This window comes from Anopheles maculipalpis, chromosome 2RL (genome assembly GCF_943734695.1).
Source record: "Anopheles maculipalpis chromosome 2RL, idAnoMacuDA_375_x, whole genome shotgun sequence".
NCBI classification, from domain to species: Eukaryota; Metazoa; Arthropoda; class Insecta; order Diptera; family Culicidae; genus Anopheles; species Anopheles maculipalpis.
In genome coordinates, this window is record NC_064871.1 from 72776931 (window position 1) to 72798823 (window position 21893).

A 21893-nucleotide genomic window follows, 5' to 3' on the forward strand; every position below is an offset into this window, starting at 1 on the left:
GTTCCGCTTACGCATCGAGCTCGCCACTTCCCTACATAGCACCGCTTGTAGCAAACGAGCTAAAACGAAGGTTTGAATAAATATAATCCGTCGTAACGAACTCTAAAAAGTAAAGTACTTAGCAATAGATCTACCACCCAAACATAAATACGGAAGGAAATATTAAAATTTATATGTTGGAAGAAGACCATTGGCAACCAACTTATCCAATCAAAGATGTCCTGCATCGTAGAAATCATGTACTTGAACATCGTTCAGCTGGAACTGCACTCGAGAATTCTAACTGCCAGTAGCAATCGGACAACTGACGAATACACGTGAGAACTGAAAGAAGTAGCAACTGTGTCTTTCGTGTCTCATTTTAACATGTTGCATGTTGCACTGCGCATATAAAAAGCGTTGGCGTGCTCGACAAAGCTTTCGCTCACTGGTTCCGCTTAAGCATCGAGCTCGCCACTTCCCTACATAGCACCGCTTGTAGCAAACGAGCTAAAACGAAGGTTTGAATAAATATAATCCGTCGTAACGAACTCTAAAAGGTAAAGTACTTAGCAACAAATCTACCACCCTAACATAAATACGGAAGGAAATATTAAAATTGATATGTTGGAAGAAGACCATTGGCAACCAACATATCCAATCAAAGATGTCCTGCATCGTATAAATCATGCACTTGAACATCGTTCAGTTGGAACTGCACTCGTGAATTCTAACTGCCAGTAGCAATCGGACAACTGACGAATACACGTGAGAACTGAAAGAAGTAGCAACTGTGTCTTTCGTGTCTCATTTTAACATGTTGCATGTTGCACTGCGCATATAAAAAGCGTTGGCGTGCTCGACAAAGCTTTCGCTCACTGGTTCCGCTTAAGCATCGAGCTCGCCACTTCCCTACATAGCACCGCTTGTAGCAAACGAGCTAAAACGAAGGTTTGAATAAATATAATCCGTCGTAACGAACTCTAAAAGGTAAAGTACTTAGCAACAAATCTACCACCCTAACATAAATACGGAAGGAAATATTTGTTGGATATAGAAGCATCTAGTATTCAACGAAGCCCAAAGAGTTTATATGATTAACATAGTAAGCTCATAAAATCAGAATAAATCAGAACCTTGTATTAACTACACGTATCTTTTCACGCCTCAAACTACTCTGTTCTAACAGGTTATGGGCCCAGGGCATTTTTCAGAAGAAAAGTGAATATTTGTCTCGTTACGTTCGTAAAATCGTTGTTCCAGAATGGATGGCCGATTTAGTATGGTGAAACTGAACAACAGTCATTACAACAGCTGGCGCTTCAAAGTGGAATTGCTGTTGGTCCGTGAGGATCTTTGGTGCTACGTGGAACCAGGAGTGAAGCCTGAAGCAGTGTCGCAAGATGTTTGGGACGCCGGTGTAGCCAGGGCCAGAGCGACAATAGGCCTACTCATTGAAGACAACCAACACGGATTGATTCGTTCGTCGAAGACAGCACGCGAGGCGTGGTTATCGTTGCAGAACCATCATAGGAAAACGACACTTACATCGAAAGTGTCATTGCTGAAAAGGGTTTGCGATAAACGTTTTTCGGAAGGCGATGACATGGTCGAGCACTTATTCGAGATGGAAGAACTGTACGAGCAGCTCCAAAATGCCGGACAAGACCTTGCTGAAAATCTCAAAGTCGCGATGATTTTGCGAAGCCTACCAAGTTCGTTCGACACTTTTACCACCGCATTAGAGACTCGATCTGATGAGGATCTTACGATGGAGTTGGTGAAAAGGAAGCTGATCGATGAGATCGAAAAGCATCGTGGAGCGTCAATGGATTCGGTGTTGAAAGTTGGTGCTGGAAAACGTCGGGAGAGGCAGCAGAAACCTCTGGTGTGTTACCAGTGCAACAAGACGGGTCACAAGAAGCTTGATTGTCCGGAATTGACTCGAGCTACGGAAAGCAGCAGCAGACGTGGCAAGATACATCGAAAGAAGGACGATACAGTTACTTTTGCGTTTGCCGGGGTAAGTGAAAGATACAGCGATTCAAAGTTATGGGTTGTAGATTCTGGGGCATCTAGCCATATCGTCGCAGACCGGAAATATTTTAGTGAATTGCGAAGCAGCGATGTGAAATGGGTGAAATTGGCCGATGGAAAACGAGCTCCAGTTGACGGAATTGGTACCGTGAATATTACGTTGTGTGACGAAAACGGAGTATCGAGGGAGGTCAAGTTGAGCGATGTGTTGTTTACGCCAAGTTTAACCATGAATTTGCTGTCGGTGTCGCAGATAACTAATAAAGGTGCAAGAGTGGAGTTCGACGATCATGTTGGATGTCGAATTATGTACGGTAAAGCGACAGTGGCGTGTGCACATTCCGTTAATGGATTGTACGTTTTGGAACAGCCGGACAAGATCGTGTTGGCAGCTAGAAGTAACCACAATCAGGAATGTGAGCACATATGGCATAAAAGGTTCGGGCATCGTGACATGAGAGCTATAAATCGAATGAGCAAAGAGAAGCTTGCGACTGGATGTAATATGAAAAAGTGCGGCATTAAGGAACCTTGTGAATGTTGTTTGAAGAACAAGAGTGTACGAATTCTATTCCCGAAACAATCGATATCATCTACGAAGGCGACGATGGATCTCGTTCATACTGACGTTTGTGGACCATTAGAGATAGCTTCCGTTACCGGTTATCGTTATTTCATGACGGTAATCGATGATCACTCAAGGTACTGCGTTCTGTATTTGCTTAGGCAGAAGTCGGAAGTAACTCTTAAGATCGGAGAGTACGTGGCAATGGCAAGGAATATGTTCGGGCGCAATCCGAAGATAATTCGTTCGGATCAAGGAGGAGAATATCGCGGGAATAAGTTAAGGGAATTCTACAAACGACAAGGCATTCAAGCGCAGTTTACGGCAGGATACAGTCCTCAGCAGAATGGAGTTGCAGAGCGAAAGAATCGATATCTTTTGGAGATGGTTCGATGCATGCTTGCCGACTCAAACATGCAGCAATGTTATTGGGCTGAAGCGTTGAACACAGCAGTTTACTTGCAGAACATCTTGCCTACAACATCAGTTGCAGTTTCACCATTCGAGTTGTGGTACGGAGTAAAGCCTGACGTCAAACATTTGAAGGTTTTTGGTTGCAGTGCGTGGGTACATATCCCAAAGGAAAAGCGAGGGAAGCTTTCAGCTACTGCAAAACGGCTCACTTTCGTAGGTTATTCGTCGGAGCACAAGGCATATAGATTGCTTGACGAAGATACACGAAAGATAATTATTAGTAGAGACGTTCGGTTTGATGCGAACATCGAGCGTTTAACAAATGAACGTACTAGTAAAGCCGATCATAATGTGGAAATAGAGTTTCAGACAGCTACTAAGAAATCTGAATTGTTTCATCAAGAAAGTGATAGCGAAAATGAAACGTTTGATACGGTCACTAGTGATATCATTGAAGAAAATGAAGATCATGTCCCTGCAAATGATTCTAATGAATGTGAAGACATCGAATGTGTACCGAGAAGGTCAAATCGAACAACGAAAGGAGTACCAGCGAAGCGGTATCCAGAAGTAACCGGTGTTACGAAACAAGACACTTGCGAACCAAGAAGCTACTTGGAGGCGATGCAGAGTGTTGATAAAACGGCTTGGATATCTGCTATGGAGGAGGAGATAGCCTCTTTGATCGAAAATCAGACCTGGGAGCTAGTACCGTTGCCAGCAGGAAAGAAAGTAGTCGGATGTAAGTGGACATACAAGATGAAAGAAATTGAGAACGGCGAGGTGGTACGCTATAAGGCGAGATTGGTCGCGCAAGGATTTTCTCAACAGCTCGGCACGGATTATGATGAAGTCTTTGCCCCAGTGGCGAAACAAACCACTCTTCGTACCTTGCTGTCGATAGCTGCTAAGAAGAATTTGGTGGTAAAGCACTTGGACATCAAATGCGCTTATCTGTATGGCTACTTATCTGATGAAGTTTATATGAAGCAGCCTCCAGGATTTCAGTCGGGGGAAAATCTGGTGTGTCGGCTCAAGCGGAGCATATATGGTCTGAAACAGTCAGCACGTGTATGGAACAAACGGATTGATCATACATTTAGAAGCATGGGTTTTCAATCCGGGAAAGCAGACTCGTGCCTGTATATAAGAAATAAGAATGGTAAGCGTTGCTTTATTCTTATCTACGTGGATGATATGCTCATATTTTGTGATTCGGAGGATGAATACAACAGCATACAATCTACACTTGAAAAGGAATTCAAGGTGTCAAAGCTTGGTGATATACGGCAGTTCCTGGGCATACATGTTGAAAAAGTCAAAGGACATTATACGCTTGACCAGAAGAATTATATCGAGAAAGTCATTGCTCGGTTTGGTCATGAAAATTCGAAACCATCGAAGATACCCATCGATCCCGCGTATATAAAGCAAAAGGAGGAGAAATTACTGGAAACGAATGAATCGTATCGATCGTTAGTGGGGAGTTTGCTGTATGTTGCGGTGAATACACGACCCGATATTTGTATCAGTACGTCATTACTGTGCAGGAAGGTATCCAATCCGACTAATCGAGATTGGACTGAAGCAAAACGTGTCCTACGTTATCTGTCGGGAACTAAGGATCTGCGTTTACACTTAGGCGATGGTAATGGAAAACTCGAAGGTTTCGCTGATGCTGATTGGGCCGGTAATGAAGATGACAGAAAGTCGAATTCCGGATTCCTGATCAAATATTGCGGAGGACTCATAAGTTGGGGAACCAGAAAACAAACATGTGTTTCGCTTTCGTCAACAGAAGCTGAGTTCGTGTCATTGTCCAAGAACTACTGTGGATCAAACGACTGTTAGGTGATGATCTTGGTGAAGAAGAAACGAATCCAATCGTCGTGTGGGAAGACAACCAGTCTTGTATCAAAATGGTAGAATCAGATCGTATTGATAGTCGTACCAAACATATTGATACCAAACATGCCTTCACTAAAGATTTGCGCCAGAAAGGAATCATCGAGCTACGTTACTTATCAACGGATCAAATGGAAGCGGACATTATGACGAAGCCACTTGAACGAATCAAGTTGGAACGACATCGAACGGCAATCGGTGTTAAAGGATGAAGATGTCTTCGTTGAGGAGGAGTGTTGGATATAGAAGCATCTAGTATTCAACGAAGCCCAAAGAGTTTATATGATTAACATAGTAAGCTCATAAAATCAGAATAAATCAGAACCTTGTATTAACTACACGTATCTTTTCACGCCTCAAACTACTCTGTTCTAACAATATTAAAATTGATATGTTGGAAGAAGACCATTGGCAACCAACTTATCCAATCAAAGACGTCCTACATCGTAGAAATCATGTAATTGATCATCGTTCAGTTGGAACTGCACTCGTGAATTCTAACTGCCAGTAGCAATCGGACAACTGACGAATAAACGTGAGAACTGAAAGAAGTAGCAACTGTGTCTTTCGTGTCTCATTTTAACATGTTGCATGTTGCACTGCGCATATAAAAAGCGTTGGCGTGCTCGATAAAGCTTTCGCTCATTGGTTCCGCTTACGCATCGAGCTCGCCACTTCCCTACATAGCACCGCTTGTAGCAAACGAGCTAAAAAGAAGGTTTGAATAAATATAATCCGTCGTAACGAACTCTAAAAAGTAAAGTACTTAGCAATAGATCTACCACCCAAACATAAATACGGAAGGAAATATTAAAATTGATATGTTGGAAGAAGACCATTGGCAACCAACTTATCCAATCAAAGACGTCCTGCATCGTATAAATCATGTAATTGATCATCGTTCAGTTGGAACTGCACTCGTGAATTCTAACTGCCAGTAGCAATCGGACAACTGACGAATAAACGTGAGAACTGAAAGAAGTAGCAACTGTGTCTTTCGTGTCTCATTTTAACATGTTGCATGTTGCACTGCGCATATAAAAAGCGTTGGCGTGCTCGATAAAGCTTTCGCTCATTGGTTCCGCTTACGCATCGAGCTCGCTACTTCCCTACATAGCACCGCTTGTAGCAAACGAGCTAAAACGAAGGTTTGAATAAATATAATCCGTCGTAACGAACTCTAAAAAGTAAAGTACTTAGCAATAGATCTACCACCCAAACATAAATACGGAAGGAAATATTAAATTTGATATGTTGGAAGAAGACCATTGGCAACCAACTTATCCAATCAAGGACGTCCTGCATCGTATAAATCACATTTTGGCTATCCCCGAAATTCATAACGTACTAAATCGTAAATGGTGCGTTTTTATGGGATTGGATTGCCACCCAGTAAACAAAGTTTATTAACCATGCCGAATAGCCGATTCGCTAACCGCCCCCTGCCCCAGGAGGATCAAGCAGTGCCATCTAGATCATTCGAACCCAGGAAGCCATCGCGTGATACCCGCCGCCGAGAGACTTTCAGAAAGAAGAAGTCAGAGGAGACTTCATCTATGGAAAAGAAAGCTGTATACGAACATCTTTACTTTAAATTTAATAACATGTCAGATGCACTTTCTTCATTACAAGTCTCGATCACACCAAGAACTGCTATTGTAGCTCGTCTTTCTCGATTGAACATCCGCCAGCTTGAACCATTCCCCCTGGCCACAGCGTTATACCGCGTCTCTCTGCTAGCAATGGAAGCTAGGATTGGTGTAGCGAAAGAACAGACCCCAGCTACCCACTATGGATCAGGTTACGCACAATTTGACGTTACCTCCGACTAAAAAAAAAAATCGTAAATGGTGCCATCGATTATGGGCATCATCAAACGCTGCTATATGAAGCTCATATCATCCAACAGCTGAAGAAAAAAATATTTAACTACGAGAGAGAGAGAGTAAGAATGGTGGGTCGTTTTATCAAATCTTGAATATGTAATTGAACATCGCTCAGCTGGAACTGAACATCGTGATTTCTGACTACCAGTAGTTAAAAAAAGCAGTTTTTAAGTGCTCAGACTGTAGTATAATCGTGTCGTTATGATCCTCCAAAATCATGAGCACCGATATGAAGAAGTCTGATGATCTAAAAGATCCACAACAAACAGAAACTCCGATTCCTGCCGAAAAGACCGAAAACCCAGAACAAGATGGTGATACTAATACTAAAACTCGAAAACAACCGCCAAGAGGAGGCTCGAAACCAAAAGGGCCACATCCCTTTTCGAGTGACGAGCCTAAGACCAGTCTCGACACTATAATCGAATCATTAGCTAACTTAAATTTCCTAGTTAGCTCACACACCGAGGTACCGGTTTCTGGTCCCGAGGATTTGAAGGTCGGTGTCTCAGATGAGATAATCTTCCAAGAAAAAGACAATTTTCCCATGTTCTACAAACAGAAAACAAATAATTATTTTAACCCTATTTTTTATAACAAGAACTTTTTAAAAAAAACCCAACAAAATTATGGTATAAATAAAGCGAAATAGTTTTGGACCATCATGTTTGATCGGGCCGCCAAGACTAGAACAATCTATCTTTAAACCAATCGCGTTTTTAGTTCATGAGCTTCGAGAGTCCCCCTACCCAAGGTAAGGCCTCGATGTCTCCAACAATCCTGTAAGGGAAATCTCTTCCAGATTATTACGATCGCCTGGATGATCAAAGGCGATACCGATTCGAAAGTTTCCACCTTGATTTCGGGAGAACGGACATTCCCAACTAGAGCACTGTGACCGCGCTTGCAGCCGATGCAGTCCGACAGTGCATGTGTGCGCGATCATATTACAATACATTTTGCATGGCGCGAAAAACATGCGTCCGTTCAAGGCAGCGCTTCGAAAGCTTCCAGAAACCGTCCTGGACGTTCTGGAAGCGTTTGAAATTAGGCGCCGTGCTGATTGCATCCAAAACAGACTCTATCAGGTGCACTTCAAATTTGTTCGTTAAAAAATTAAAAACTGTGCGGTCAATCCAGCAGGTTATCGCAAGATGGGAGCTGTACCACGGTGGCAAAAATGGACCAACGCATGTCCATCGCTGTCAAGCATTCGGGCATGGGACTCGCCATTGCAACATCAAAACACAGTGTACCAACTCTGCAACCAAAAACCTTTCTGAGCATTGCCTAACCAGGAGTGAGAGAAGAACATAACGACACCATCCGCTCTACAAAGTTAGACTAGTTGCGCAGGGGATGTTTTCACAAAAATCTGGAACAGACTTCGACGAAATATTTGCGCCTGTAATAAAGCAACATACTTTTAGAGTGCTCTCGACCATAGCTAGTCGGAAAAATATGATCGTAATGGTTAATATGATAATGACAATGAACCATTTCCAAAACAGTTTTTCGGATGCAGTTCCTATTAAGGAGCCGATTCCGATCAAAACACCATTTTGCCCATCACTACACTAAAGTGACGATTAGCTGACGCAAAAAAGAAGATCCGTCCACTGGCATGGATAAAGTTTTAATGCATGGAAAATTGATGACGGAAATATCGGTTTTTATAACTGACAAGTGATTGACTTTTCCTGATTCGTCGTGGAATGAAAATTTGAACAACACTCTTCCTGACCAGCAATTCAAACAAGTTGGCTATTTTGCTCACTTTTCTTTTCCTAAAATAATTACGTCGGACGGTTAAGGAAAGTATTTTTTTTTTATCTCCAGATAACATCACGCACAAGATAGAAACTATTCGTATAGAATGTGTCGTTGAAAAAGTTCTTTTTTTTAATCGTTCAACTTTAATTCAATGAACGAAATAAACATGGTAAGACCGCATAAGACATTTAAAAACAAGTGTCTTTTCATAAGCATCATTTTCGAACATTTATAATTGAAACAAATACGATTGCCATGTACCAATGCATAAATAATATGGTTGCTCACTTACCTCATGTTCCTATCATTCCTCTAATCAAATGATTTATAATATTTTTTCGTTGATGAGAAAATAAAACAGCCCTAGCACCTTTCTCGCGATGTTGTTGTACAGTCTAGAAAAGAGGAAGAAAAAAAAAATAATACTTCAGAACAGTCCAGTCAGTACACAACAAATGCACTTACCAGCTCCACCCCTACACCTAATCCATAATGGGTGAAATTGCGCGCAGAAACCCATTCTCGAACTCTTTCTCCGAAAACCGGTCCACCGATGCACGTGCTGCGTCCCGGATTTTCGCATTATATTCCGGCGTGTTGTACAGTATGTTGGCAATGCAGCGCGCATAATCGTAAGCATCGTACGCGAGATAGCCGTTCTGGCTACCCTCGGAAGTTTCGATAATATCCATCAGTGGACCACCGGAGCGATTGGCCACCATTATTAAGCCGGCCGCCATACAGTCGACTACACTGATGCCGAAATGTTCATTCCACATGCAGTGCAAACCGATCGTTGCCCGCTGATAGCATTGGAGAAGCTCTTGGTACGGGACATTCACCCGGAACTCTACCGAATTTTCGAGCGAAAGATGCTTCGCTAGATCTTGCATGTTTTTGACGCGCACGCGGTCCTCCTCATCGCGGCACGATCCAACGATTAACAACTTTAACCGGTTCCATAATGCTTCATCGTTGTTCAGCAGCGTGCGCAACTCGTACATTGCCTGCAGCTGCAACGGATGGTCCTTCTCGGGACGGTACTGACCGACGGATAAAATGATAATATGTTCGTCCTCCTCGTTGGCAAGCGATTCCAACCGTTTTAGCTGCGACACCTCGCACGGTGGATAAACCCGGTGCGTCTTGTACGGTACGTCCCACAGCGAGATGATATGATTTTCCGTCCAGGATGAGTTCACCATTACGGTGTCCGCACAGCGGCCAACCCATCCGTAGATGCGCGAAAACATACGATAGTACACGATCTTCAGCCAGGTGGCAAACGGGTTCTTCGCCACATATCCTCTATTATTGTAGGACTGCGATTGTGACTGGACACGGCGCAACATGTCGGTGCTAATGGTGGGATAGTGTGTGTAGCATCCGATTTTACAACCGCCGAAGTACGCAAATACCGGATACGTAAACGCGTACCCCATCGTGTCGACGAACACATCCGGTTGCAGCTTTAGCAATGCTTCGAACGCTAGCACGATCGAGCCCAAACTCTGCCCCAGCAGGGTAAAGTGCGAATATCTCGATGCTTCCACCCAGCATCGCTTGCTGAGATACACGAACGTTATGCGTTCCACGTCTAGTGTAAGGTTAAAGCTACGCTCCGCTTTGGCTAGTATTTCTGCCGGTTTTGCATCCAGGTCACCCGTGTACACGTACAGCTTGATGTTCTCGTACCGATTCAACAGCGCTCGTATGGCACACCAAAGCACTCGCTCGCCGCCACCACCGGCATTGCAGTACGGATGAAAGAACGCGACATTCTTTACGGTCTGATCGGTTCGCTTGCGGCGTTGAAATTTTATGAGCTGACGCAGTAGAACGCACACCGTCAACAGACCGATTGCTACGAACGATCCGAGAAAGAATAGCACGTAGACACTGTAATGAAAGTGTGTGTATGCCGGTGTTTGCAGATTAGCATGAGCTAGGTACATATCAAATTTATAAAACAAGTGCAATACTCACAAACTGCACCAGCAGAACATTTTGCAGAACCAATTTCCCGCGTGCTTCGTGTAGAAACTGATTCGTGCTTGTCTAAAGAACTGCTTTTCTCAGCAACTGTACGGCTCGTTCATTTTTGGCTGCTTTGATGTAAATGACGCGGAATATTTTGCGTGTGTGAAATGCCAAACGTGCGCACACTGGAAGCGGCTAGCGGACATCTGGAATGGCTTTTTTGAGAAATATTTTCAGGTAATTTTTATAATATTACAGAAATATTGTTTGTTTATTTAACAGTTTTGTTCAATTGAAATTTCAATTTACTACTTTTTTTTCACCACCTGCACAAATTTTTACAACAAAGCAATGTTACCACAGTGAAACGTCTTGTAGATTTTATTACAAAGCACACTAGGGATAGCTACAACTTTATGGTAGAATGTACGCGCCAAAGTAGAAGTTGAAGCAATAGAATAACGATATCATTATTAGTTGTAAAATAATCGGTATAAAAAATATTATTTCAAATATCATGTTGGAAAATCATGTCAAGTTTGAAATCAAAGAACATCATGTAAATTTTGATTTAAAACATGGAGATCAACAAAACTAATGGCAACGTGATTCGGTAAGATAATATGTAACAAACATACAGAGCTAACATTCATACAAACAACATGATTTGCTGTGTGCCTATCGGGCCAATGATATAAGTCACATATTTCTTCTTCCTCTTGGCTTAACGACCTAGGTTATTCCGGGTTCCTAATAGCTTACAAGACTAATAGATAACATGCGTACTGGATAGCTGGTTTGCACTACGAGGGATCGGTCCGTATGGGAATTGAACTTAGGATCACATGTCAATGAAGAGGTAGAATAATATGAAATGAAGGCCACATCAACAATCGTCGATATTACTATGCGGGCAGCCCGGTGTAGAGGCAACAGCGGCGCCGTTCTTTACGCAGCAAAACCACGGTACAAATCCCATCAGGACTGTTTCTCCTTAGTGTGGACTGATTATCCAATATTGTGGTATCATTAAGTCTAGTAGCACCCGCACGCGTCTAGCGCACTTGTCGCAGCTGCAGCTCGGATCCTTGAGAAAGGGATCGACGCAATTGCGCTCATCACCACAGCAAACACCGAACTACAACTCCACACCAGCCAACAATTTTCTAAATCATGCAACAGACTGGGAACTGAAACATACGCTCCGGGGAACCGAAAAAAGCAGCATAATCGCCAATAGCACTTTTACTCACTAAATCCAGAACAAATATATACACTTTCACCATATCTTTAGGGATGGCTCCATTCTTCTGAACTTCCATTCAAGTTCCTTAATAACATTTCCATCTTTTCTGCCGAAGCAATAGCCATTCAACTGATCGGCGACAAAGGACTCCGCAACCGACAAAAACAACATCCTATTCATCGACAAAGTGCTCTGACCTCCTTCGAACATGATATCTGCAAGACCCTCACATACCTGATTCGGGTTCGGGTCATACCGGGAACATGCCAACGAAGGACGGTTTCGTACAGCTGAACCACAAAACACCTGACACAACCTAGACCTCAGCTACAAAGTCCATCCAACCAAGCACAACAGCGCACCATGAGAAGACCTCGATTCTAACTACAACCAATGAGACCTTTCCCGCCTTTCGTATCGGTTATATCCGCCATTTTTACCTCCTAGACAGATACAGTCCTCTACTTCTGTGATTGCCAAAGATACACTACTATATCAAGATGGGTAAGCGAACCTTATCAGCAGTTATCATAGTTTAACATTAACCCATACCAGAAATAGTTTGTAACCCGACATATACTGTAAAGAGGCAAATGGGGTCTTAAAGACCCAAAGCCTCCATACAATAAACAATACCAAATATATATATCTAGTAAGCCATTTGATGGTCGACGTGACCTAGTAGGTGTCCTTAAGTCAAGAAGTAGAATAAGGCATGATATTAGTTCTGGAGAGGCAAATCTGAAATAGTTTCGCAAGCTGTCAATAAGCTTTAGAACATTCAATTTTTACCACCCATCGAGATCTGCTTGGAATATTTTATATAAAACAAGCTTTCGTAAATAGATCGAAATGTTAAGTTGCTATTTCCCCTTACACTAAGTTTTCCTACGTTATGCTTCCGATTTATGCTTCCGGTTAATAATTCTGCCACCAGTAACCTTAAAACCGTTTCACCCCTTTAAAGGTGACTAATAAATGGGGGTGTCTGACCTGTAGTTGTTTACGCGTCTCCGGCAATCGGGCGTTCGTGTTATGGTGAGAAGTTTTCCAATCTCCATTCATCTTCGAGCTTCAAAGTTTGAAGATGGCCCTCGTTTTCCAGGTGACTCGAGTCCCGGCGATCATTGGCTAGGATGAATTTTGTATTATTGTATTTTTGTTTTTATTCCATGTATTTTTAATGAAATATCGCACCCTTTTCTTGTGCGAAAGCATGAACAACGGAGCAATGGATGGAAGGATAGAAATAATTTCCTCAATTTTTTGTTTTTCCCTAGCGACACCTTCGGCAGCGCAGCATGATGTATTACAATGTTAGAGGAGAGAAAAAACGTAGCTCATGCTACGCGGGACGCCCCACATTTGGAAGCGATTGCGGCAGAACGAGGCTGAGGCTGAGAATCGTTCGCACAACATTGAACTTTCACGCATTGCTGGGTACAAACAAAAATTGGCACACCAGTTTGCTTGTGCCTTTCGCGCTCTCCCAATACTTTGGACCCCATCGATCCTGGGAAGGGAAAGTAGTGATAAAATTTACAACCCAAAACAAAACAATGACAAGTTATGGATTTACCCCGTTTTCCCGAGTTGTGCGATGCCAACAAGCACAAAGCAGAGAAAACCTTTCCTTCCAAAGCTTTCCAGTGCTATTTTATGTTTTCATATTCGAAAATCGGTACAAAACCACCATTGGATTCGGGTGGTGCCTGGCAGGTTAATGTCGGTTCCCCAAAACAAAGCGAAATAAATAGCAGTGGGAAACCCGAAGCGAGTAGAAGAAGATCAACGTGCAACAATGGTGATGCATGGTACCGTTTTGCGGGTTGGTTTCTGCCATGCCACGGCAACGATTTTTTTCCAAACCTATTCATCCGCATAGCTGAAATAGCTGGCGACTCGTTTCGCTCTTTAGGGATACAAGAATCCTGAGCTGAGACACCGGTTTTGCGTAAACGTATTTGTTTACTACAGTTAGGGGAAAGTAGTTTTAGAAGGACACTTTAAGATCAATTCAAAATATCCAATGATATTAAATTCAGTGACAATACGGCAGTAGGCCATAATAAAATAATATTAATAATATAAATTCGGTGATTATGAGCGACGTGCAACTCTTATTTTGCATCTATTTTTTATCAAATAATTCATTAAAATAGTGTTTCATACAATTTGGCTTCGGCGTAAGGTGATAAATGGGCTGGTCTTCACACAGTAGGGCCGGGATTCAAAACCCTATAAAAACGGTTCCCTTGTAGCGAGGAGTGACTATCCAACTACGTGGTATGAGCAAGTTTTGTATGCCATTAGATGGCCGGCGAAACCTAGAAGGTCGTAAAGAAGATTTTAGCCTATTTTCCATTAATCAAAAGCAAGGTTTTTGACATGAAATTTTACCATGTGCATGAAAGACGGATACCTGATATGGGTAAGATGGACACTTACAGAAAACTTTTGAAGTTCAAGAAGCTGAATTAGTCTTTGTACATAATGGAAAGTGGAAGTTCAACTCCAAGTTTATAATCAAAGAGTTTTCTTTTTATTAACCGAAGATACAGGATTTTATTCCTTTAATTGAGCTTTAGAAACACTCAGTAGAATTTGCATGCTTCTAGTGGAACTTTGCAATCATATACTGGAATTTCGGATTTAGTTGTGATAAATTTGCACCTCAACTGTTGAATTTTTCAATGTCCTGTGGAATTTCTAGTAAGCGTTTACTTACTAGAACGTACTATTCTTCATTTTCCTCAATGAATGCAACATTCCATTACATGATTGCTAATTCAACTATTCATTTGAATATTTCAACAAACATTCCCCCAAGCGATTCAGCTACTTTATCATATGGATATCGAAACCCTGTATTGTTTACGTCTATTAAACGTAATAAAATTCATTGCAAACATCCACTAAAATATCTCTAAAGAACGGTTGGAAAAGGGACTAAAAAATAGAAACAGTGGAGGGTGACGTGAATTCGAAAATCGAGAATCGCTTTCGCTTTACTTCGAGAATCGCTTTCGTTCATTTTATTATGACTTGGATATCATCTTTTAAAGTTTAAGCTTTTTTTCTGCGTAATGGCGTACTGATTGGAGATTCTTAACTGAGTTTAAGACTCTAAACTACGCTTTCAATTAATCATAAAATGTAAAAAATAAAATGCTACCTTATTGTATCCTCTGTCACGGGCAGCTGGTTGGAGATTTACGAAAGAATAACTGAGAATTTTGATTTAGGAAGTTGTTCAACCAGCCGTTGAGTAGTTGAGTTGTTGGTTTTGACTTGGTATTTAGTTGACTTTTGATCATTAAGGTGTCTCATCAGCGTCGTGAGAGGAACTTCATATTCTAGAGCTGCCTCATCCTCTAAATGCCTTTACCAGCTGATGGAATGGTTCTATAATTTTTGAATAACAAAAGCAAAATGGTTCAAATTCTTCTGTGTCCGTCTTTCCCAACAAAAGAGTGTCCGTCTTTACCTATGCAAGATTAATTGCAAGATGCAATAGAACTTTAGGGGCGGCAGCTGGCGATTGCGGAGTAGCCGACAGCGGGTCTAAAAACAGCAGGACCTGGACTCAAATCCTATCCCACCGGAGTGAGCACTGACTATCCAATGGCCGGTGTAGCCTAGAAAGTCGTTAGGCGAAGAAGAAGAATAGAACTTTATGCAAGTAGTAACCAAATTACATCCACTGACTCACGAAAAGTTTTGATAATAAATGGTTTGTATGTTTGTAAAAAAATGCTTTTACAACAAAACAGTCATCAAAACTATGCCAAAAAAATTTCCGTACATTGTCCGTCCGTCCGTAAATTGTGCGATAGATGCGAGCAACCTGTTCCAGTTTAGACGCGGATGTGCCGATTATATAAAACAAACTGTGTAATGTGAGCTTTATGTCATTGGTGTATGTAGTTGTCCTACGTGACTCTATCTAGTATAACTGTAGTTGTCATAACGATCTCGTTGATGATGATAAGATTATAGATTGTTTGAATTAGTAATATTAAAAAAAAATAATTGAATGAGACAACATAGTTTGAGACACGCGCGCGTATATGAGTGGACATTCAAGGGATGCACGTGGATTCTACCGTTTTTCATGCAGTCTGGCAAGGTAACTGCGAGATTCATTCATGGATGTTGTACGTGGCCAATCTCTGAGACACATTAGATTCTCCTGTCCCGGAAGGTAGTTCTCTGACACCATGTTGGTGTTGGAAATCTGGCCATACGCATGGGACAGTGTGTTCTAAAAGGTGGCAGACCGTTACCCATCAATGGTAGCCGGGAGGCAACTTTAACGGACACTAGGGAACTAGGATCTTAGGGCTGGAATTGTATGAAATCCGATGGATATCGTAGAGCGTTCCTTGATGCCACCACTTACCGTTTATTTTTTTTTTTTGACATGGATATTCAAAACATGTATTAGAGTTTAAATATCTTAAAGATAGTTTCGTCCTTCTCAAACCTGTGTTGGGGTAAGTGGTGGGACTTATCATCATCATCATAAATTGTCAGTATCTTCTTTTCAAATAACTGATATGAGAACAATATGTTTTTCAGTTAGGTTGGGTCATATGTGGCAAAAGTGGCACTAATAGACAATTCTTACTCATCCGCCCCAGAGCTTCGAGACCTCAATATCCTATAGAGAATTTTTGGGATCTCTTTGAGCGAAACATTCGAAACCCCCTGATCTAGAAAGAATACTAGCTGACATTAGCTTCCTTCTGAAATTAGCATTAACTTGATCAATCGAGTTCGATAAGCTATGTGTTTGTTTGTTGTATGCACAATTTTTTGAATATTATGAACCAAGAAAATTTGATTCCTAATCGACAGCTAGAATTGTTGGTTGATAAAATCAATGCTGTCTGTGCTGTATGGACAATTCTTTGACACAGTGTAAATAATCATTTACAGCTACCTTCTCTTAAAGCTGTACTGTGTTCGATAAGAACGATTTCTTGCTAGTTTGCGCTACAAAATCTGCATTGCACTGGTCGTTCGAGAATAATTGAGGGCACTTCCCGTCGTTCACCGGAGGAAGAAAATCAGGATATCCGTTCCTCCTGCGAAGGGATGCAGTGTGGTGATAGAAAATACCATTTCCACCATTTCTCACAACTCCATCTTGCCAATGCTCTACACCGCACGTTAACCTTTGCAAGAACGGGACGTTACGTTTGTGTGTTCTGGTGACGCGAAATCCAATTAACAACATTACTTTCCGACTAGCTGCTGACGGCTGCTAGTGGAAACTAGGTCCCTTCGAGAGTCATCCGTTGCAACAAAAATTTTCTAACGGTGTGACGGTGGTGCAGCAACACAAAATGAGGTCCACCATTCGATAAGTCGTGGACCAAAACACCACGCTTCATTATAACTGCATAACGAACCATTTACGAGCACACCGAGCAGACGGGGGTCACCTTAACCGGAAGCACCGTTCGTCATTGGTGAGAGTTTTGCTAAAGGAATGCAATTACGGTCACTTGCCCGATTGTGCAGCGATGCGTTCGTGGTGTTTTCGTGGTGATTAATTTGTGTGACCCCCGGGAAAGTGTGAGACCATTTTCTACACTTCGCTGAGACAATGATGAATCGGTTGAACTTCCTGTTTCTGGCGGACGTTGCCACAAACTGTAACTTCTGTGCTCGTTGTCTCGTGTGAAGTTTTAGCAATTTATGTGCCATATTTGCCTATGTTTTGACTGACATGGTTGTAGAACACGTTTTTTTTGTGGTTTTTTTTATCAAATTTTCTTTTTGGTTATTGGGCATGTTACCGAATGGCTTTCAATTTATAATTTAATTTTTGTTAAATTGTTCGCCAACAATGGCTCATCAAAAATAGTATTCTTAAGTAACTCATGGGAAGAGGAGGTAGAGAGTGCTAGGAAGGATTGTGAAGAAAGGAAGGAAGACTCACGAAGACGAACATGAAAGCGAGACAGAGATGCATTGTAGTCGAACAAGTGGTAAGTGTTGTTGAAGGTCGATCGAACCCAACAGGGACAGGGACTTCAGGCAGAAGCGATCACGGATTTCGGACGATAGCATAAATGAGTGCTGAAAGACTGTGTCTCGTCAAGGCCACACACCTAGATCCTATACAGAAAATTACCCCGACGTATCAAACAGGGTGTAACTGAACGGAATCATACAACACTTGTCGGGCAATAGGACAAGACCGTTCTTACGGCACCGCACAGAGAATAAATTTAGGAAGGTTTGGAGGGTATAACATTCAGCGGACGAAGACACAGAAGAACGAGAAGAACTAACGCTTTCTTCGGAAAGTTATCGTTTGGTATTGTTTTGGATTATGAATATATCGGTTGCCATTTTTCGTTCATCAGTGGACACGTAACTGAATATTGGAGTCATGCGTACGATGAAGTCCATCCGAGGTGGGATTGGATACCCGTTCCTACCGTGTGAAGGGCGGATCACACAGACATTTTTAGAAAATTTTGGTTACAGCACGCGAGGCCAATAGGATTGGATCGAGGATCAGTGCGAAGAAGGCAAAATGCCTGGTTGCTTGAGGCTTCTTCTTCTTGGCTTAACGACCTTCTAGGTCACGCCGGCCATCGTATGGCTTACTAGACTTGCTGACACCACGTAGTTAGATAGTCAGTCCTCTTAATGGGGGATTGATCTGGATGGTATTTGAACCCCGGTTCTGCCGTATGAAGAATGGCGCTATTGTTACATCACCTTCGACCACCCCTACCCGAATAGCTCATACGTTTTGTATCGGAGGTTTTGTATTTCACCGCATTATAAAGCTAGCTTACTATTGATCTACTGGTCGTATAAAAAAAATTAAAAGAGAATTTTTTAAATTATTTTTTGAAAAACTCGTTCAAAATAGACAGGTCCTGCAAAGCAGTAAAGCTGGATCTTCCTATAAGAAGCTATTAGGCCATAGGAGCATTGGACATTTAGCGGGCCCCGAAAAAGTTCAGAGGGATGAAACGAAAGGAGTCCTCGATCACGGCCTCTGCGATCTGTGTAATATCCGCCAAAATCATCTCATCATCCCGCTTAAGGCTGTGTTAGATTTCCGAGCACATTTGCCTGCAATACTGTCGCGGCGAGCGATTGGGTTGGCGATCCTAAGGAAAGGATACTAGGCAAGAGAGACGCCTAGTCGGGCCTCTAAAGGAGTTAATCCTCCATTATGGCCATTGTAACATTGAATTTGCTAATCGGAGTAGATTCCTGAATGTTTTGAAATTTGAAAGTCCAAGTGTGTAGTTTAATGTGTAGGAAAGACATAAAAATTGTTCCACAATGTATTTCATTTCTGGCTTGATTTATCGTGGAGTCTATTTTAAATATCATGATATCAAACGCAGCATTCGAAAATTTTGTTCTTGAAGACCTTCGCGTAGGGCTTCGTTTTCGCAAATAGGCGATGGCGAGAAGAAAATGAGATCGACCACAAACCAAACAATCGTACTAGAACTCTAGCCTAGGGTTTTGCCCGAACGGAACTAACCTTGCTTTACACGCCTGCAAAGTGTCCATGCCATTTTGTGCCCTGTACCGAAGCTTCCGACGTACGACCTCTGAAGAACGCAAAGGAACGCGCAACGGGAAACTCCCTAGTACAGAGATTTTTTTTTTGTAAAGGAATGGTTTGGCTTGTGGCTGAAATAGCGCGAAAAAGTGCATCGTCAGCCGTTCTGCGGGTTGCTTTAACCCCCTCCAACATAAGAATTCACGATGCTACTACGGTTTATGGGGATTGCCTTGCGGGAGTAGCTGTGAAAGAACGAGAAAAGCAAAAAAAGTCGTATAAGATGCTTCTGTCCAGTGCGGAGACAATCTTTAAGCCACAAAAAAGGGAGGAAATGGGAACAACGATAGTAACGGGTCAAAGGCACGTCAGCGATCTGGCTGTTTCCATCTCTAGAGTTCTAGTGGAAATGTGCATGGGGGAAAATGCAATAGCAGTGAAGGGAGCTCAGTGAAGGAGTGAGCACGTGGTCGTGTCCTGTTAACGGTCCGGATCGTTTCAGGAAGCAACCGCAACTCGCTGTCTGTCTCATTCAAGTTCATTTCTGATTGTTACGGTAAGGATTGCCGACGAGATTGGGAGTTCAGGGCCCACAACTGAATGCGCCCACAAAACTCGCTGATGGTGACAGTAAGAAAGAAAGCAAAAGGATACGATACCGTCTGAAAATCACACACACACACACACACACACACACACACACAAACCCCTTGCGAACGTTATCCTTCTGTGTGAACCCATGGTAAGGGTTTCGCTCCCCCCGAATTCCGGGAACGCTAGCGGGAAGACAATCTAAACACACTATCTTCTATCATCATTATGCACGTTCCCCCCCCCCCCCGTGATGGTTCTTTGTGTGAAATTTCACCCCCCATTATTTGGCTGGTTTCGAGCACATTTGCCTGCAATACTGACGCGGCGAGCGATTGGGTTGGCGATCCTAAGGAAAGGATTTATACGGCGTCCGGTTTTAGCGACAAATCCCACCACACCCCCTTACATTCGGGGCCTGGAAAGTGATGAGCGTTTCTCCATCTCATTCTGAACAGTCCGGGCCTGATGTTTGGCGAGGGACGGGAATAGTGCCCAGATTTATGGGTTTTGATAGCATTCACAATTACCATTTACTATTAGCCACATGATCGAAGCGGAAGGTAAATGGGAAAGTAAACAAAGAAAGAACATTACGATTTGGTTTCAGTTGGAGCAAACACAATCTCTATGGTGTGAAGACATTGAAAACAGAACCATTCGTTTGTATCGATCGCATCGCTTTGAATTACTGATGGAATTATGAAGAATAAGCGAATGTTATAAAAATTGTGCGCATGTTGTTCTAGAAACTACTTTTTCAAAAAACTCTCAGGGTCATTTGCTAGCACCAAGGTGATTGTCCATTTGTCTGACTTCGCTTCAAACAGGCGCAAAGTAGGTTTATGATGACAACCTCGGGGACATGAATCCTTTAATGAATCCAGATTCTATCAATCATATCTTGGTATGTGATCGCCACTTCAAAGCCGTCCAAAACTTCAAAGCAGCTTCAAGTCGTAAAAAACCATTAACGACAATTATATAGATGTTGAGATTCGCACAAGGGTGCTGCCTGATAATTGATCCATTTCTACAGGGTGTAGTTCTCCACCCTAAATTCCTGTCGCGATGGCTAATGCTGGAAGTGTGTAGAATATTTCTAGGAGTGATATGTCATACGACTTTTATGGATCGACTCAAGTTAGGGTCGCTCAGGGTAGGGATCGACCAATAGGTACAGCAAAGCATATAGTCGTCCCGTGCCCATGCACCTACAAATCGACCTGAACCCACGAATCGTCCCGAACGAACCAGTCTAAATGTTATTTTCTTTGCTGCTCTTACCGGTCTTCCAGCTCTAGAACCCGTGAGTCCTGATCGGCCCGAACATGCAACTCGAAATCGCATATACATTGCTCGATCATCACTTTTGAATTTGATGGTGATAGGCCCCGATATCCTTTCAGTCTCCCTACCTCCAAACAGCTTGATCCTTAACAGAATTGTTGATCCCGTATGTGTGTAAAGTGGATGGAAAAGAGGAGTGGCTACTGCAGTGATGAGCCTCAGGAGCTAGTGGGAAAAGGAAAATCCACCACTGAAATCTTCTTCTCTTTGGCATCACGATCTAGTAGCTCTCGCCGGTCAATGGCTTATTAGACATATCGATACCCTGTAGGTGGATAGTAAGACCTCTCACTCTGCCGGAGAACGCCCCAGATGGGACGACGACCGACTGTCGCTTTACCGCCACTGAAATATGAAGGTAGTTAAGGTATCGAGTTCGGTAGTTGTAATGAAAGTTTTGAATTGAGTCCGAGCATTGTCTATGACCCACCAAGGGTCTCGAAAGTCCCCCCCCCCCCCTCATAAGAAGTTTTGGCTTCTTACCTTACACGGCCTGCTACGGGATGAATGACTCACAAATTTGGAATGCCATGTGTAAGCACAATGTGTAGAAACTATTACCTACAATTCTACGTAGGTAATGCGCTCCATGGTTTCGCAATATTGTTTAACCTTGTT

The 21893-nt window shown here is 42.5% G+C and overlaps 4 protein-coding genes across 4 annotated transcripts in view; all 4 read right to left on the reverse strand.

Annotated features, from left to right (window-relative positions):
* LOC126556137 (GDP-fucose protein O-fucosyltransferase 1) overlaps positions 1 to 21893 on the reverse strand; it is a 452711-nt gene that overhangs the window by 311623 nt on the left and 119195 nt on the right. The gene's annotated exons all lie outside the window — the stretch shown is intronic.
* The window catches only part of LOC126556377 (uncharacterized), a 306838-nt gene that overhangs the window by 128545 nt on the left and 156400 nt on the right, over positions 1 to 21893 (reverse strand). The gene's annotated exons all lie outside the window — the stretch shown is intronic.
* The window catches only part of LOC126556033 (fatty-acid amide hydrolase 2), a 526247-nt gene that overhangs the window by 115494 nt on the left and 388860 nt on the right, over positions 1 to 21893 (reverse strand). The window lies entirely within an intron of this gene.
* LOC126556089 (GDP-Man:Man(3)GlcNAc(2)-PP-Dol alpha-1,2-mannosyltransferase) lies at positions 9042 to 10568 on the reverse strand. Its single transcript, XM_050211288.1, has 2 exons — positions 10546 to 10568; positions 9042 to 10458 (listed from the first exon to the last, which is right to left on the reverse strand). The coding sequence occupies exons 1-2, from the start codon at positions 10563 to 10565 to the stop codon at positions 9042 to 9044; spliced, it is 1437 nt and encodes a 478-aa protein (XP_050067245.1). The 5' UTR covers positions 10566 to 10568.